We start from the raw sequence: 17,964 nt of genomic DNA on the forward strand, positions 1-17,964 counted from the left end.
TTTTTTTTTTTTTTTTTTTTGGATACTGAGTTTTGAAAGTCCTCGTGGCTGGTTTTTTTTCTGTGAATGGTGTTCTTCATGGAATGTAATCCCATGTTCTTATTTGGTGATCGGTTCTGATAGCTCATTCCAAAGGTAGGGTAGGGTAGCTTGGCTGTAGGATTCTTACGTCTCTGGTGTTTTAAATTTCTGTTCAGTTCAGTGGGGGCAGTCATAATTAGCACACCTTTGTGGAGGTGATTGTTCTAGCATGGGAGTCACCACATATATTAGTTTCTGTGCTCCTGTCTCATCTGTTTATATGCCAGTGAGTCCAGGAGTGGGGCTGTGATGTGGCCATGCTCGGGTCTGCTGATTTCCAGCCTTCTTTGGAGTTACTAAGTCAGATTACTTTCTTCAGACGAAGACTTTAGTTAGGGAGTCGGCGTTCACGCTTGACCAGCAGCAGCTGTTCGGCGCTTGTTGTGTACCCGTGCCGTGCTAGGCCAAGGCGACACTGGCGACCAGGGTGGTCACAGCCTGTGCTCCTGGGAGCTCACTGGTGGAAGGTAGAGCCATGTACCCGGTGACAAGTGCAGTGGGAAAGGGGCCAAAAGAAGGAGGATGCTTTGGAAGAAAGTATGGCATCTGCTAAGGCTCAGGAGCTGAAGGCTGCTGGGAGTGCTCGGGGGTTGGCGGCGGACGGGGCCGGCGAGAGCCGACCCTGATGCAGCATGGGTCCAGGGCACATTCTCCAAAGAGAGGAGTGTGCATTTTCTCCCGAGGGCCGTGACCCAGGGCATGAACTGGAAGGAGGGGAGATGACAGATAGGAGAGACAGTTGGTTGCCTTTTATCGTAATCCAGGTAAGAGGTGAGGGCAGCTGAGCTAGCGCGTGAGGTGGACAGCGGGCGGGGCTCAGAGCAGTGTGGGAGGCAGAATGAATGGGATTTGGGGATTGGTTGCACATGAGGGGTGAAGAAGCTGGATGAGTCAAGAACTCTGCTCAGTTTGGGGTTGGGCGACGGGAGTGATGGTGCCCCTGAAGGACATCCTAGGAAGCTCAAAGTAGGGTGCGGGAGGGCTTGTTCCTTCAGACTGCTGATGTGCGTCTGCTCTCCCAGTTAGAGTGTAAGCTTCGGGAGGATCGGGCCTTTGTCTCCCCAGCACTTGATGCACGGCTTCCTGTGGATGTGTGCACATGCACACACGCAGCGACCGCCCAGCGAGAGGCGGTCGGGGTGCTTGTGCAGGGGTTCCCTAGACCATTGTGCTGTGGGCTCAGCGTTTACGAGCAGGAGATAGGAGGTGACCTGTAGTTTTGCTGAGGTGCAGGTTGGAAGCGTACCTGCTATGGGGGCAGGTTTATAAGCCGCGAATGATCTTAGTTGAGTGCTGAGCTTTCTATTCGGTTCTATTGTTTGCCGTTTATTGTCAAATCTGTATGGTAGTCCGTTAATATACTTACGCAGGGGGTGGGGGGATTTTGGTGGAACAGTGCTCCTTCTCCACTCACCTGGAGAGCTTTGTCGAACCTGCCCTGGTTTCCATGTTCTGTTTTCCCGCCCGTGTCAGTGACATGGTGCAGTTATGCAGTGATTGTCAGGCTTCTCAAGCACAGGGGTTTCGGGATGATAACTATTTGTTTTTAAGATTTTATTTATTTTGTCAGAGAGAGTGGGGGAGAGAGAGAGAGGTAGGCAGAGAGAGAAGCAGGTAGAGGGAGAAACAGATTCCCCGCTGAGCAGGGAGCCAAATGCAGGACTCAACCCCAGGACTCTGGGATCATGACCTGAGCGAAAGGCAGACGCTTAACCACTTGAGCTACCCAGGTGTCCCTGGTGATAGCTGTTTTTTATAAAGTGTCTTCTTATCCCCACTCCCACTTGTAGCTGTATCTCTAACATCCCTAGGTTGAGAAAATCCTGTGTTCCTGGGTTTGGTGGACACAGGGCTCCCAGAGGAAGAACTTAGCATAGTCCCTATGAATGTCAAGGTCTGCTCTGCTCGGGTCCCTGAGCCCACCACGCAGGCCTCGTTGGGTGCTGCTGCTGTAGGGAATCTTACCTGAGCCCCTTTCTCTTTCAGTGTGCTGGGTGCTTTACATCTAAATATTTGTGACGAATTTTTAATCTTCACTGCAACCGTGACATTATCCTTTTTATTTTATTTTTTATTTTTTTGAAGATTTTATTTACTTACTTGATAGAGACACAGCAAGAGGAACACTAGCAAGGGGAGTGTGGGAGAAAGAAGCAGGCTTTCTGCTGAGCAGGGAGCCTGACGCGGGGCTCCATCCCTGGATCCTATGATCACGACCTGAGCCAAAGGCAGCCGCTTAACGACTGAGCCACCCAGGCGCCCCATCCTCTTTTTTTTTTTTTTTTTTTTTTTAAGATTTTGTTTATTTGGGGGGAGGGGGCGACAAGCCAGAGGAGAGGCAGAGAGAGAGAGGGAGAAGCAGACGCCCTGTTAAGTAGGGAGCCTGATGAGGGACTCGATCCCAGGACCCCAGGATCATGACATGAGCTGAAGGCAGATGCTTAACTGAGCCACCCAGGTGTCCCCATTATCCCCATTTTATAGACAGGGGGCACTGGAGCCAAAGAGGAGAGTGACTGGTCAAAGGTCAATGACAGGGTCAAACCCTCCTCCATTTGTTGAAAGTTTTGAAGCACACAAAGGATCTGATTGAAACTGAACAGATGATAGGAGATTGGGTACAGTCTGTTGAGTTTTCTAAACCTACAAGCTCCTGGATAGAATGCTTGTTCACCTAACTGGAAGCATATATCTCTCCGGTCTCTGCTTGGTAGGTTCTGATTGGCACAGACTCCATCACAAACTTACATAAACTGGAGCAGGTGTCCAGCGATGAGGGCATTGGGACCCTGGCGGAGAACCTGCTGGAGGCATTGCGGGAGCACCCTGATGTAAACAAGAAGATCGACGCTGCCCGCAGGGAGACTCGTGCTGAGAAGAAACGCATGGCCATGGCAATGAGGCAGAAGGCTCTGGGCACCCTGGGCATGACGGTAAAGCCACTCTCCAGGAGTCCCCGTGTTCTTGTCTATACTGCTGAGGAGGAGATAGCCATGCTTCGGGACAGAGCTGGGTTGGGGACAGTGGAGGTGAAGGCTGGCGAGGAGTAAGAGGGAACCAGGTGTGCCAGGCTCTGTGCCAGGTTCTTAACCTCCTGTGATCTTCCTGAGAACCCTCAACAAGATGTGTGACTATGGTCCTGCTGCACAGATGGGACTCAGAGGTTAAATAACTTAACAGGTTCAGGGAAACACATTTAAAAAAATGGGGATGATAACCCTGCTCATGGAGGATTTACTGTTTGCCAGGCCCTATGCTTAGGCACCTTGCTTGTAAGACTTTATTTAAGCTCTCATGTGGTTCTGTGAGGGTGATATTACTGTATCCGTTTTCTGGTTGAAGTAATAGAGGCTGAGAAGCGAAGGAAGTAGGCCAAGGCGCATGCGCAGTAAGAGGTGGACAAGAGCGTGAACGCACGTCTCTTGGACACAGTAGTCTGCTCTTGTTGCCCCACGTTGGAAGCAGCAGTGGTTCTGTGAGTGCCTTCTCCAGAGCAGCAGGTCGGGTGTTGGCAGCTTCAAAACTCCCATGGGAACCGTGAAGTGAATCCTAGTGCTACAGCCCTTGGTGGCTGAGACTTGGGAGTGCTGGCACAAAGAAAGGGGGCTTTTCTGGTGGCGCGTGGCAGCCTGCAGGAAGAGAATAGCAGAAGAATCTGGGTCTTTACCCTCATTGGAAGCCACCTACAGAGGTTTCCTTTCCATGCGTCCTCCCTCTAGTGTCTGGAAGGGTAGCCCCGCTCCCGAGCATCCCCACACTAGGGTTGGGGGTGGGTGGAAATCCCTTTCTGACATGCCACTTGGGTTCCCCTGCAGACAAACGAGAAGGGACAGGTCGTGACCAAGACAGCGCTCCTGAAGCAGATGGAGGAGCTGATTGAGGAGCCGGGCCTCACGTGCTGCATCTGCAGGGAAGGGTACAAGTTCCAGGTAGAGTGCTTGGCTTGGGCCTGGTGGGCAGCCTGGCTGCTGCTCTGGTGGCGTCCTTCTCCTGCGGGCCTCCTCATTCTTAGATGAGCTGGTGTCGAGGCCTGTCTCAGGGCCTGCTGTCCTTTCTAAAAGGAGGAAGGCACACTGGCTCTGAGCATTAGCCTTCACCGTCATCACCACCACCACCCCCACTGCTCCCGCCACCAGTGCCACCACGTCGCCATCACCACCGTCATCACCGCTCCCACCACCGCCACCGCCATGACCACCACTACCATCATCCTTGGAACCACCACTCACTGAATTCCTTCTGTATGCTAGTCCCAGTGCCCAGAGCTTTCTGTAATTTTGTCTTTAAAGCTACAGAACCCCTAAATTATGGATGGGAAAACGAGGGTCACGTGACAAAGCCAGAATTCTAGCTCATGCTTCTCTGACTCCAGACCTGGGGCTTTAAAAAAATATATCATTCTGCTTCTAACCAGGATATCTGGGAGAAGATCAGGACTTCTACCAAACTAGATTTACAACTGAAAGGATCAGAGCAGCAAGTGACCCATTTGTACCCCTAAAGGCCTACAAGGCGTCCTCGTCCCTTCCAGCTCAAACGTCCTGCTTAGCGTCCATGCTACTGAAGGGCTTGCAAGCCTTCTAAGTCCTGCTGATGGCACAGGCTCCTGGGAGCAGCCTGATAAGTTTTGTAAAGCAAGTGACTTACCCAGAAGGCACTTTATTCTTTCTTTTCAGCTGTATAAAGCAGCCAAAAGAGTGACAATGTAGACTTCCATGTCTGCCTTCCCATTCGCACAGCCTCTGCTTTACTTTGGTTGCTCTCCATATTCCTCGTCTCCCTAGGGCTGTGCCTGGCTAAGTGCTTAACCAAGAGACCGAGGTGCTGACCCAGCACCGCCGCTCTGAGTGCATTCCTTCTTGGTGGGAGAGGCCTGCGGGTCCCTCTCTTCGGCTTCGCCTCCTCCCAGAGCCTGCCTTGGGGGTCACCTCACCTTCTCCTGGTGTCTTTACAGCCCGCAAAAGTCCTGGGCATTTATACCTTCACCAAGCGGGTAGCCTTGGAAGAGATGGAGAACAAGCCCCGGAAACAGCAGGGCTACAGCACCGTGTCTCACTTCAACATTGTGCACTACGATTGCCACCTGGCTGCCGTCAGGTAGGCCCGGGCTCCTCTGTAGGCTGCTTCCTCAGCTGTTTCTGTCCAGGCCCGTGCTGCGTCAGAGCGGGGGCAGCTTGCCCAGGCCCTATACTGGGAGGAGGTAGGATTCTGACCCTGAGGTTTTCGTCTCGGATGTAGGGTGTCGTGCCTTAAACCACACAGGCCCAAGAGCCACCCATTCCTTATGACTAGGAAATCCGCTGGGCTTGTGGCCTAAGGCTGGAGAAAGCAGCCTTGCCTCCCCAAAGCAGCAGTTAGCGCTCACTGCCCTGCGATGGAGAGTGCTGAGCCCTCTGGAGCCGGGTGTGTGGGCGAGCTTCCCTCCTCAGTGGTAGCAGACCTTACCCCCCCACCCCCCGCACTCGCCCAGGTTGCCACATCAGTCCCAGCAGTCACATGTCCCTGCTCTCCTCCCAATCCAGGCTGGCTCGTGGCCGGGAAGAGTGGGAAAGTGCTGCGCTTCAGAACGCCAACACTAAGTGCAATGGGCTTCTTCCGGTCTGGGGACCCCATGTCCCTGAATCCGCTTTTGCCACCTGCTTGGCAAGGTGAGTGTTGAGCGGTGTGCATGGCAGAAAAGGGGGTTGCCAGGAGAAGGGGGGAGATCAGCGATCAGCTCGGTCTGGAGACCTGTCACTGTCCTTGGGAGCCCTGGTGTCTCTGCGTGCTGGCAGGGAAGTTGCGTCTGAAAGAGGGAAGAACTCGGCCGCGAGAGACCAGCACCCTCAGCATCTGGTACACCACGTGGAACTTCTGGTTATCCATTCCCTCTTCTCCCTTGTCGATCTCAGGGCATAAAACACGGGACCCTGACTTTGTCCTCAAAGCCAACATTTCTGAGATTTCTCTTCTGCAGCATGTGCCTCTGAGGTTTAATGCAAGTAGCTGGGTGGCATGGGGGTGTCCCGTTCCTTTCAGGCCTCCCTCGTTCTTCAGAGTCGAGTTGCTAAAGCTTTGATGAGGTCCCCCGCTCTTGCCGGTGCCCTGGGGAGTGGTGACACACCCCGCGTTCTATTAGAGGGCTCAGGGATGGAAAGGCACCTACCAGTAGTAATGATGGGCAGTGTATTGAAGTGCTTACCATGTGCTGTGTACTACACACATTCATTTTCTGGATGAAGAAGTTGAGGCACAGAGAGGTCAGGTAAATCACCAAGGTCACACAGGCAGAGCCCAGGCTGATGACGGCATACACTGATGTAGAAAAAACCTTTCGTTTGGAAGTTGAGAAAAGATACTTAGGAATAGATCACCTTTTCAGAATTAATACCTTCCACATTTCTTCTTTCAAAATGTACTTTCAGATTTGGCTGTGAGACATTCTGTGACATTTGTCCATCAGGAAGTGGGCCCCCCAAAACTGGCAAGCTCCCCTCAGCTTGGAGAGCATCCTGTGCCATCCTAAGAGAAACGGAAATGTCCTCTGTTCCCATTTTCCTGCGGGTGCCCATTCCCATCCTTGGCTCGGCCCTTCTCTCCTCTGCCTGCGGGGCCTTTGCAGCCATCAGGCCATGCTGTGCCGGGGCCTCTGCCTTCCAAGCTGGGCTGTCCCCAGGGAACTTGCTTTGCTCACCGATGTTTGCTCTGTTGCTCCTCAGGCACAACACTTACCTCCAGGAGTGCACGGGCCAGCGGGAGCCCACGTACCAGCTCAACATCCACGACCTCAAGCTGCTCTTCCTGCGCTTCGCCATGGAGCAGTCGTTCAGCGCGGACACCGGCGGGGGCGGCCGGGAGAGCAACATCCACCTGATCCCCTACATCATTCACACTGTGCTTTACGTCCTAAACACGTCAGTATCTCAGTCGTGGGCAGAGGCTAGCTGGTCCTCCTGTGCCCCTCTGTCCAACAAGGTCTCCACTTTCTGGGCAGCCGAGGGCTGTGTCTTTGGACTCTCTTACCCAGAGGGGAGCAGGAACTGGGCGAGGCCAGACCACCAGACTTCCTTAGCTTCCACTGCCCTGTTGCCTCCTCTCCTCATGGGACTTGGAGCTCTTGGATGGGGGAGGCCGTGGGTCAGAGCTGACACAGTCACTGTCAGGGGCACACAAGGTGTAACAGGAGAGGGTTTCACGACCAGGGCCTGCGGCAGAACCAGGGACCCTTCTCATAAACGGAGAACTGGACTTGCCATACCTGTTCCTGTCTGGTGAACAGTGTTTCTGGCAAGTTGAGGGGCAGGGAGTGTTGCAGATTATTGAGAAGGTTAGCTGGTAATAGAAGGAGAGACGACCTGTGTTTTTATCTATTTTAGCCGTCCCACATGGAACAGTTAGGCTGATAGGGAAAAGTATAGTTTTAAAGAAACAGTTAGGGGAGAGAATAGTATTCATTCATTTCAGCCTAGATTTTTAAAAAGTGAATTAGGAAATTTAATATACTTGAGCTCTTAGTTTGGACAGTTTCGTGCTTTAGGCCCTGTTTTCCCACAAGAGTCTGACACCTGCATTGGGCAGGGAATCAGCGGCTGTTGAAAGGCCATGTGCCGTCTGCCCGAGGCAGCTGCAGGCCAGGTGAGGCAGCAGACAATTCGTCTCTTGTCCTTTCTGGTTTTCGGTCTTCAACAATGTTGTTTTCCCCTTCCCTCCCATTTCCCGGTGAGATAGAAGGCTGACCTTGAGCTGTAGCCCTCATTGTTAAAAAGATGCATGGGCAGGTCTCTGTCAGTGGGTGACCTCATCTGCGAAGCTGTTGAGACCGTCAGAAGAAACACCCACATCATTGACAGCACAGATGTTCGCACTCTCCAGACTGCTGCAGGCCTGAGCGCTGCTAATTACTGGTGTTCATGGGGCCTCTGACAGAGCCCATGGCTTTGTGGAGACCTGCCTCTTGGCGGCTGTGAGGTAGAGCGGACCGCTCACTCCAAGGGGGGCACAGCCCCACGGAGGCAGCATGATTTGCCCGGCAGAAGAGAGCCAGCGACTTCGTGGCACTGGGTTTCTCGGGTGCCAGATACTTGCTCGAGTTCCTTGCTCAGGAAGGGAGTCAGCTGTTTCTCAGAGGTCCGTTAGAAGCTGACCGGAAGCTTCGTGGAGAGGCACTGTTGCCCAGCCACCAAGCACTCCCCTCACTGGTCACTTCAGTGTGGGGTGAGCTTGGTCACAGCAGGGCCTGGGTGGCACATTTGTGTCCACAGGCAGGAAGGTCACACTGTGAACCAAAGCAGAGCTGGGCGGGTACTGTAGTGGCAGAGAGCTTCCGACTCCCAGTTCTGGAAAGTCAAGCTGGGAACGTTCATCTGTGTCATCCATGTCCGTTCTTCGGGAGCAGAAGGAAGCAGGGTGTCCTTACACTGTCTCCTCCTGCATTCCCACGGTGCGATGTCTGCTAGTGCTGTCTGCAGGCCTGGTGACTTCCATCCCCACCTCCTTTCTTTTCCTCCCACAGGATGGGGATAGCGCATCAAGTGCCCTTGTGAGAGCACCATTCAGGCTATAGGGCAGGAGTATGTGGTTAGGAAGGTCTCCAGTGGTGTCCCCGTGCTGTTCCTGTGGCTACTCGCTGAAGCTGGTGCCGGGGCGGGGGGGTGGTGTGCAGTGTTCACGGGGATTGAGAATGTGGAGGTTCGGCTCGGCATCCAGATTGCCGGGGTTCGAAGCCTAGGTCTTCCACTCCCCTGTGTTGACTTCGGGCCAAATACTTACCTTCTCTGCAGATTCCTCTTCTCTGTTGTTTCCCCTTCTGTGGAATCAGGGTATTACCTCTGTCCTAGGGCCATTGTCAGGAGTAGGTGAGATGATCCTTCGTATGCTCCCAGAGTGAACCTCACCACCACACTTCAGGCGAGAGGGAGAACAGAGAGCATTGCTCACCCAGAAGTAGATGTCGTAGACACATAAGGAAACATCGAAGTGAAGTGCCCAAGTGCTCAGAGAGGGGACCAGTGTACACATAGCACAGACAGCCTAGCTGTGAGGGCTGCGTGGACTGAGCGAGAACATAGGCGGGCTCACAGAGTCCGAATCTGGGCTCACATTGGCTCCTTCACTTGCGGACCTGCTGGCTTTGGGAAGGTCACTTCACTGCTCTGGGCTTCAGATAATTGTGGCAAAAAGGTGCCAACTGTCACCTTCCAGAGTTGGAGTTGTTAGGACCTTTGATGGTGGAGTGTTTGTGAATGTGCCCTCCATGTGCAAGGGGGCTCAAGAGCCAGTAAGTTGTTTGAAATTGTTCCAGAGCTGAATGGGGGGTGGGCGCTGGTGAGGGAAAGGAACATGTCCCAGGAAGGGCTCGGAAGGGAAGCAGCAGCCCTCGGAGCAGGGGTGGGAGAGGTAGTCAAAATGGGTGGCTATGTTCCATGATCCGAGCATTCCAGAAACTTAAAAGAAGAAGAGAAGTTGACCAACTTTCCTTTCCTCTTGCTGCTGGTGCCTTGCTTCTACCCTGGCTTCATCGTGTCCTATTTGTTCCAGAACCCGTGCAACTTCGCGAGAAGAGAAGAATCTCCAGGGCTTTCTGGAGCAGCCCAGGGAGAAGTGGGTAGAGAGTGCCTTTGAAGTGGATGGGCCACACTATTTCACAGTCCTGGCCCTCCACATCCTTCCCCCCGAGAAGTGGAGAGCCACACGTGTGGAAATCCTGCGGAGGCTGTTGGTGACCTCTCACGCCCGGGCAGTGGCTCCAGGGGGAGCCACCAGGTCAGTCTCTGCTTCGGGGGTACCGTCTTCCGGGCTTCCTAATGTCTGGTTTGTGTACTCCCTGTGTTCTACATGAGGGCCTGCTCCCTCGACTCAGTGCCTTCTGTCCTTCTCATCTTTGTCTGTCGTGCCGAGAGGCTAGGCCCAGTGGCTGGCAGGTGCCTGGCCACCTCTGGGTCTCGTGTTCAGCCACTAGAAAGGCAGAGCCAGGCTCCAGTCTGGACGATTGCAGAGAAGCAGCCAGCCTGGCACAGGGCGAGGCTACTGATGAGGAGGATTAGGGCCAGCAGGGAGCTGGGGAAGGTAACTGGGTTTTCCCAGTCCTGCTGGGCTGGCCATTAACTGGGAAGGCTTCTGCATGGCTGCACTGGGGATTTTCTCTTTGGATCACAAAATGCTCATTATCTCTCTCCTTGGTCACATTTCCTATCCTGTCTGCCCCATGTTCCATGAGCCTTTCTTGTCCTGTTCATTTGGACGTGTCCCAAAGAAGGAATGACATTTCAGGAAGGAAGTGTCTTTGTTTTCATGACCTGGTGCTGTGATTTGGGTCGGATGGGCGGCATCTTAAGAGAAACGACTAAACAACAAGAAGCCCTTCGAGATGACCGCGGATTTCCACACTGCGTGGACTCCGTGGGCACTCCTCTAGCGCGTGGTGGCCCCGCGCAGTCTCTGCCTGTCCTGGAGTCCAGAGTAGGCTGTAGGTTTGTCAGCTTCTGCCACTTCCCTGGAGTGGAAGATCTGGGCTTGTCTGTCTGCTTTTGCTAGAATCTGAGGGAACATTTCCACATCTGTAGGCCAGCCAGGCAGCGGAGGAGGAGCTTTCCAGCCCCTAACAATGACAGACCAAGGGGCACAGACCGGCGGGGCGAGAGTCGTGTGCCTGAATTGGCACATCGGTACCTTGACCGCCACCAGCTCTGACTGAGGCCGCCTTGCTGGCCACCGGCGCCTCCCACCCTCAGAGAGACCAGGTTGGGGTTCTGCTGAGTCTGGCCGGTGCCAGCTGCTCTGTGGAGAGGAGGCGGCGGCGAGTCTTGTCAGCCACCTCACCCCTCCCCCGTTCCAGATGTAGCACCTTCCAGTGTTTCCCAGAGTCCAAAAGCGTTCATGCCGAACTAGCTGCCAGAAGTCAAAAGTTGGATCCGGAAGATAATGGGTTGATAAGCCAGCCTCAGCCCGTCTCCGCGGCACGGAAAGTGGCTCTTTGTGGGGCACTGGCTGTCCGTGGCAGGTGTGGAATCTGAACCCACAGGAGCTCTTCTGCTTTCAGCGAAGAGACCAGAATTCGTCACTGTCCCAGGCAGTACAGGAGAAGCACGTGTGGCCACAGCTTACGCAGAAACGCCAGTGCGGGCTCTGCTCCCAAGCTGCTGTTTTCTCTGTGGTGGTTTAGTCACCTTTGCTAATTAGCCTAAAATAATTAAGTTGGGCAGGTCACTCGATTCCTGCTTAGCACAGCACGGCAGCCACCAAACCTGGCGTGGGGCGGAGGCCCGAGCGGGCACCCCTGAGACAGAGTCGGGGAGGCGCCAGGCGTGAGCCCCGTATTGGGACACCCTCTGAGGAGAGACCGTGCTGGAGGGACACTCAGAGGGCGACATCAGAGGGTATCCCTGGCAAGAGGCTTTGTTGTAAGTCCATGATGGGGTGGAGGGAGCAGCTGATACAAAACGCTAGGGATTTGCACAAGAGAAGCCGTCCCCTTCCGCGTGTTTTACACAGAAGAAGGGTTCCTCTGCCAGCAACTTGCCAGTAGTGAGGCCTGGGACTTCCTTAGGCTTCCGTCAGAGCCTTATCTGGTGGCTTGTATGCAGCGTGCAGAGCTGCAGAGGGGTGGGTGTCCCCCTTGTCCCCTGGCCTGCCTAGCAGCCGACTTCACTCAAGGCTGCAGGGTCCCCATTCAGGGCCGCTGGAGAGAGAGGGTGCTCTGGAGGACAGTGGAGTGCAGGGAGGGAACAGGAAGAATATTTGAGCAAACAGAATTGTCTCACTTTGTTATTGTTTTACTTTACTTTTGTTAGTTAATGAATTTATATTTATTGTGTGTGGGCTTGGATGGCCCATGCCTTGCTCAGCATTCTCTCTGCTTGAGGCCCATACGGGATCGTCTCGGCTTCGGTGATAACCTCTTTGTCTGTCTCACTTCGCTGATTCTTACTACACTTAATACTACATTTTAGCCCCTTTAGTTATGAGCTTTGTTCCAATGTGTTCTGAGATACAGGATTCCCGTGACCAGGCTCATCTAGGTTTTACTTCGGATGTGAGGCAGTTTGCAAACAAAACCAAACCCTTGGTAGTAACTGAGCCCTTGCACTGATCTTTCATTGCCGGTGCAGAGGGGGTCAGGGCTCTCTGTCACAGTGGCTTTACCACTGTGATTTAGGGTCATTGCTCCTCACACCAACATCGTCTGCTGAGAGGGCAGGGGACTGTGTCACAGGCCGCCCCCGGCGTTCTGACGGCCTACTGGCCTTTCCTCCTGCACTGAATCACTGGGTTGAGTGGAGATGGTCCTGGGCAGGGGCAGAGGGTGTGGTGGCAGCTCTGGGATTAACCAGGACTTAGGAGGTGTCCTACATACTACTCTTGCCCAGTCCCAGTACCCCCCACCCCCGCCAGCTTGCTGTCTTTCTAACACAGCCTGTGGTTGCCAAATCCCTGTGCTTGGCTGGCTTGGGTCTGCTGTGTGCGAAAATTCTCCTGGGGGAATGTCAGGAGTGAGGGAAAACCCTGTTTCCCACTTCATTTATGAGGGCCCATCAAGTCCAAGGGCTTGTGTGGGGGCTGAAGACCGGGACATGTGGGACTCCTTGGCATATCTTCAAGGCGGTGGTCTTGGGTTGCCATGTGCACCTTATGTCCCCCCGGTTCTGATTCACCCTGATCTGGAAGAGAGTCCATACGACGGGTATGTCATGGATCATTGTCCCGGCTTCAGAGGTTCTTGCCCGCAGCTGCTTTTCTCTGACAAGATAGTCGGCGGGAATGGAGTGGCGCACAGATTAATGCGACCCTGGCCTTGCTGCCGTCATGCTCTGCTCTGTCCTCGTGCGTGTCGGGCCAGGGTCTTCATGGGCATGCCATCGGATTTTTTTTTCCAGGCTGACAGACAAGGCAGTGAAGGACTACTCTGCCTACCGCTCTTCCCTTCTCTTTTGGGCCCTCGTCGATCTCATTTACAACATGTTTAAGGTAGGGAAGCCGCCGGAAGCTCGGCTGGTTTCTGCGAGGGTGTGAAAGGTCTGTACTCCACGGCCTTTCACCGGCAGCAAACCGCCGACCAGGGAAGGATCTGCACGCTCGCTGAGAGCCTGCCGTCTGTGATGCACGTCTGCAGCCGAGGCTGCGCTGCCCTCTGCGTCGCCCTCGTTCCTTCTTGTCTGCTCTGTCTGGGTGACCTGCATTGCCTGTGTGAGTGTGACTCACTCCGGCCCAGCTCACAGGATGGACACTGCCCTCTGCCTCAAGAGGACCCTGGGGTCGGGGGGTGCTGCTCAGTTGAGGCCTGGTTAGTGTCCCTTTCCTGGGGAAACGCAGATGGGACCTGTGCCAGGAAGAGCAGTCACTTGTAGCTTGGAGGTCACGTGACATGGTGCATCTTTAAGTGGCTACAAGAGGAATGACATGAGACTTTGTTGTTCCTAGAAGCAAAACACGTCCTCCAGGGCAACTTTGATGTGGGGGGAGGGAGGAGGGCTGCTTTTTGGCATTGAGAGCGCCTGACTGACTCGAGGCATTAAGTAATCCAGCCCCGGGCCTGTCTCCTGTTGGTTCTTGTAGAAGGTGCCTACCAGTAACACGGAGGGAGGCTGGTCCTGCTCTCTAGCGGAATACATCCGCCACAACGACATGCCCATCCACGAAGCTGCTGACAAAGCCCTGAAGACCTTCCAGGAGGAGTTCATGCCAGTGGAGACCTTCTCGGAGTTCCTCGATGCGGCTGGTCAGTGTCAAGGATTTATCCATCAAAGATCTTTTCCGGCAGAATCCACGTGTATCTTAGTGGGGCTGATCTTAGCTTTCATCTTCTCAGCAGCAGACACACAAGCAAGATCCGGGAGGGAGATGTAAACACCAGGCCCCTGGTAGTAAGCACAGCGGCTGGGGCATGTGGGGACTTCCTGCCTCCCAGGCCATGGGCTGCTCACCTGGTTGAAGCGGTACCATGGTTACCCCCACTTCACAGATGGGGTAACTGAGGCTTTGGGGATTAGCTCTTTCCTGTGGGACATACCTGAAAAATTGGTAGAGCCTCTTTTAAATTCCCGGCTTTTTATGACAGTTCAGAGAATTCACATTGAGCTGACTTGCCTTCTTCCTGCCTCCTGGGGACCGAAACTTTTGTCACAGCTACCCGGGGCAAAGAGGGGAGTGTTCAACTCTAATTCTAAAAACAAGTGGTAAATGTCGAAGCAGAGCAAAGAGCCTCTTGCTTGGAAAAACACAGCAGCACTTTGAACTGTTGTCCTTCTAGACACCCTTAGATAGTCCCTCATCCCACAGCTGGTGAGGAGGAAGTTCTAGTTCTTTCCTGGCTGCGGTGCTGTCTACAAACTTGTCATCCTCCTTGCAAACATGGCATCTCATCAGCGAGCGCCAGTGACGGCGGCGGAGGGGGTTGGGGAAGCGCAAGCGGGTTGCAAAGGTCCCGTCAGGCTGCCGGCGCTGGTTCAGAGTCTGGTCACTGCCGGCCTTGCCAGGGGACAGCTGCCGGAGCCAGGGCCAAGGGGATGGGACCTGCCCCACTCCTGCTTTTTGTGAAGTGTAAAGAAGCTAGGAAAAAATTCTCCTCAGATTTTGCTATCAAGGGAAAGCCTCCACTAGCATTTTCCTATCTGTTGTCCACTGGGAACCATCCCCTCAGAGGTCCGGAGCGATGCTCCTTGGGAATGCCACTTTCCTCCCAGCTCAGTGCCACCTGATGGAGTGCCTCACGTGCTCTGGGGCTTCCAGTGTGGCCATGCTCTGAGGTGGCCTCCGTGGAAGCTGAGCACAGCCATGAGCCTTTGGTGGCCCGGGGCCGACCCCGGGATCTGGTGGTCACGCGTTGGCACTGCTCAGCTCAGTGTCTTAACTGTTAGCTTTGACATTTCTCCCCAGGAGCGGTCCCTGCCTAAGAGCAGGTGGCCCGGGTTACGTGTGTCCTCAGTGCCGTGCTCTGCCCGTCACCAGGGCTCTGGGGCTGTCTGAACCCAGGCTGTGAGTGGGAAGAGAAGAGTCTGAGTAAAAGGGAAGGAGGTGGCCCGGGAGGAAGGTGTTCATCTCATTCCGGGTCTTCCCAGCCACCCTGCAGCTCGTGGTAGCGCCCGTGGCCCGAAGCTGGGGAGAGCGGGAGCCTGACGGGCGGGAAGCCTCGTTGACTTCACTCAGGTCCGGGTTTTACAGCACAATTTTATTGCTTTGTTTAAACTGGTAGAAAATTTCAGATCATCAGACACACCTTACTCAATGCAAAGGCAAAAACAGCTTCCAAAGCCAACAAGGGATGATGGGTGCCAGGCTTCACTCCGCTGGTGCTGCGGAGAGAACTTTGGTGTGAGCGGCACCAGGCCTCGGGCTTGTCCACTCATGACTGTGAAACGGGAGCGCCCTGCTTGGTGACGGAGGGCCACAGGGGCCACTGAGCACCTTCTGTGCACTGGCACGTTCACATCCGTGGCCTCATTTAATCCCCCAGTGACCGAACCAGGACTTGTTACTGCCCCCATTTGCTGGTTGCGGAGACAGAGCTCCTGAGCTCTGGCGGCTCACTAGAGGTTGGGACAAAGCCTGGCCAAGCCCGGGGGCTTAATACCCTGCTCTCCTCCTCCTCCCCGCCCTTGGGGGGCACCGGTGTTAGCTTTTCCTTGGCCCTGATCCCTCCGAGAATAGGCTGAATGCTGTGGGCTCTCTCCCCTCAGACGACCCCTCTGCTTCCCACTCAGTGTCAGCGGACTGCAGGTGTCGCCCCACCCCCTGCCCCTGTGCGGTGCTCCACGGACCCGGGTGAGGAGCTCTGCCCCGGGCAGCGTAGGGTCGGCCTCTGCCGTGTTAACACCTTTAAACACGCAGTGGCGCCCACTCCTGGAGCACAGCAAACTCCTCTGACAGGACGAGAGTGCTTGCTTGGTGACTGTCTCCCCAGGGAGCGGCCGTGTCGGAGCTTGTCAGGGCACACGATGTTCTCTGCGCGGATGGGGCAGCCGTGACTCAGTGGGGCCGGGGGCTGTGTGTGCCCGTGCCTAACGACCTCGGCCGTCCCCTGTTTTCCAGGCCTGTTGTCAGAAGTCACCGATCCCGAGAGCTTCCTGAAGGACCTGTTGAACTCAGTCCCCTGAGCACCACACGGAAGCTGCCGCGGGCAGAGACCGAAGCTAACTTGCCTTCCGTCCTCCGTGTTCTTCCCTCCTGTGCATTGACTCCCCCCGCGGGACGCTGCGGCATCATTCCTCCCTCCCCCCCTCATGTCTTCTTGGAGTGGCTTGGGGCTTTTAGGCTTCCTGTTTTATCTTGTGTGTGTGTTGCACTAGCTATGAAGTTGTCTGTAACCCGAGCCACGGAAGGACCCGTACGTACCTAGGAGCCACGAGCTGGCCTGGCCGACTCAGCACCTGAGTGTGCACATCTTGAGAAATAAACGACTGACTGATACACATTGAGAGAGAGGGTGTTGCCTGCTGCTTAAACCCACCCTCAGTGCCCCTGGCCGGATGCTGTTCTTGGCCACATGGCGCTTTCTGGCGTGAGCACAGGAAGACTGACGTAGCCGAGTCGTCGTTCTTGTCAGCACCAGATGGAGCCCGTTTGCTCTCGGCCGGCAAGCCGGGGCAACGTGTTTGAGGAGTATGAGCTTTCCTAAAACAGACCCCTCGGCCTCTCTTAGTTTTTTGGCCTTAAGAGCTAGAACCCAAAGACTCGTGAAGCCGGTGCCTGCAGTCCTCGGTCGGAGGCAGGCGCGGCAGAGTGAGGGCGCTTGACGTTCCTGCTCGCTGTGCGTCGGAGAGCCTTTGGCGACTTGCTCCAGGGTTGCTGTGTTAGGAGAGGGCCCGGGGTCGTCGCTGCCCTTTCCCGAGCCATTCTCTGCCGGGCTCCAGTCTCTGCGGGGCGTGTGTGTGTGTGCGTGTGTGTGTGTGTGTGTGTGTGTGTGCGCACGCGTGCACTTCTGGTCTTCCCAGGGGTCCTGCAGGAAAGGGCTTGGGGACGGGCATCGTTGGCGGGTCTGTTCCCCCGAAGCTGTGTCCTGCACCACAGTGGCAACTGCCTCTGCGGGCCTTGAAAGCCGCTTTCCCGCACTCGTGGGCAGCGGCCCTGTGGCTAGTGAGGTAGCAAGATGCACAAGGCCCTCTCTCCAGACTCTAGGGCAGGGCTGTGCCAGGTGTGGCCTCACGGGGGGGAGGAGCTTGCTCATGGCCGTCTTTTGTTTTCCACGAGCCACTCTGCCGGCCTTCTCTGAAGACCACTGCCGCTGTCCTGATGCCCAGTGTATGTGGCTCGTTCCTCAGGCCGGACCTTCTGGGACAGGAGGTCCCTCCGGGCCCTTTTAGAAGATGTGCATATCCAGGAGGACTTGGTGTCCCTCCCTCAGAGCCGCTGACCAGATGGCCACAGGCAGGCAGGAGTGTCCTGCTTGGGGCTTCGCCAGAGAGACAAAGGCGATCAGTGGCAGAAGCCCAGCTGGCGGCCCCGACAGGCGGGAGCGTGTGCGTCACTGTTGGTGCTAGGTGAGGAGCTTTTTGGGGCACTGATGGGCGCTGGGGAGGGGCTCTCCCTCCTTTGCTCAGATGCCAGCTCGGCTGCCTCGTGTGTCTCCACAGCCTCTCCTGTAAGATGGGACTGTCGGCAGGTGCAGCGGGGGGCAGCTATGGGGCCGGGGCTCAGCTGCCTGCCGTGTAGTAAGGAAACGGCTGCTCCTATTAATGAATCCATTTTCAATCTACCTGAGTTTGCCTTTTTCTTTAGCAAAGCTCTACGTCTCAGCTGAGGTCCAAGTGTGTCTAGTAGAGGAGGATGAAGGTCCTTGGTCTTAGGGACGCAGGCTTCTACCACTGACCGTAGCAAGCTCACACCCGCTCTTGCCCTCACCTCCCACGGGCTGCTGGTCTCCCAAGGGCCCATTCCAGGTACATGCTCATGTGCTGGATCGCTGTTCGGTGA

General features: G+C 55.2%; 1 protein-coding gene across 2 annotated transcripts in view; it reads left to right on the top strand.

Moving 5' to 3' along the window:
- The window catches only part of LOC111154687 (ubiquitin protein ligase E3 component n-recognin 4), a 132,187-nt gene extending 115,716 nt beyond the window's left edge, over positions 1-16,471 (top strand). For both annotated transcript variants that reach the window (XM_022514518.1, XM_022514520.1), the window contains 9 exons: positions 2,796-3,014; positions 3,897-4,010; positions 5,036-5,178; positions 5,604-5,729; positions 6,780-6,974; positions 9,598-9,822; positions 12,933-13,023; positions 13,612-13,774; positions 16,084-16,471. In XM_022514518.1, the coding sequence (XP_022370226.1) occupies positions 2,796-3,014; positions 3,897-4,010; positions 5,036-5,178; positions 5,604-5,729; positions 6,780-6,974; positions 9,598-9,822; positions 12,933-13,023; positions 13,612-13,774; positions 16,084-16,148 (1,341 nt within the window). In that variant the 3' untranslated portion in view covers positions 16,149-16,471. The remainder of the gene's footprint in view (positions 1-2,795; positions 3,015-3,896; positions 4,011-5,035; positions 5,179-5,603; positions 5,730-6,779; positions 6,975-9,597; positions 9,823-12,932; positions 13,024-13,611; positions 13,775-16,083) is intronic.
- Positions 16,472-17,964: the final 1,493 nt, after the last annotated feature.

This window comes from Enhydra lutris, unplaced genomic scaffold, assembly GCF_002288905.1.
Source record: "Enhydra lutris kenyoni isolate GAN:26980312 unplaced genomic scaffold, ASM228890v2 scaffoldscaffold38, whole genome shotgun sequence".
Lineage (NCBI taxonomy): Eukaryota > Metazoa > Chordata > Mammalia > Carnivora > Mustelidae > Enhydra > Enhydra lutris.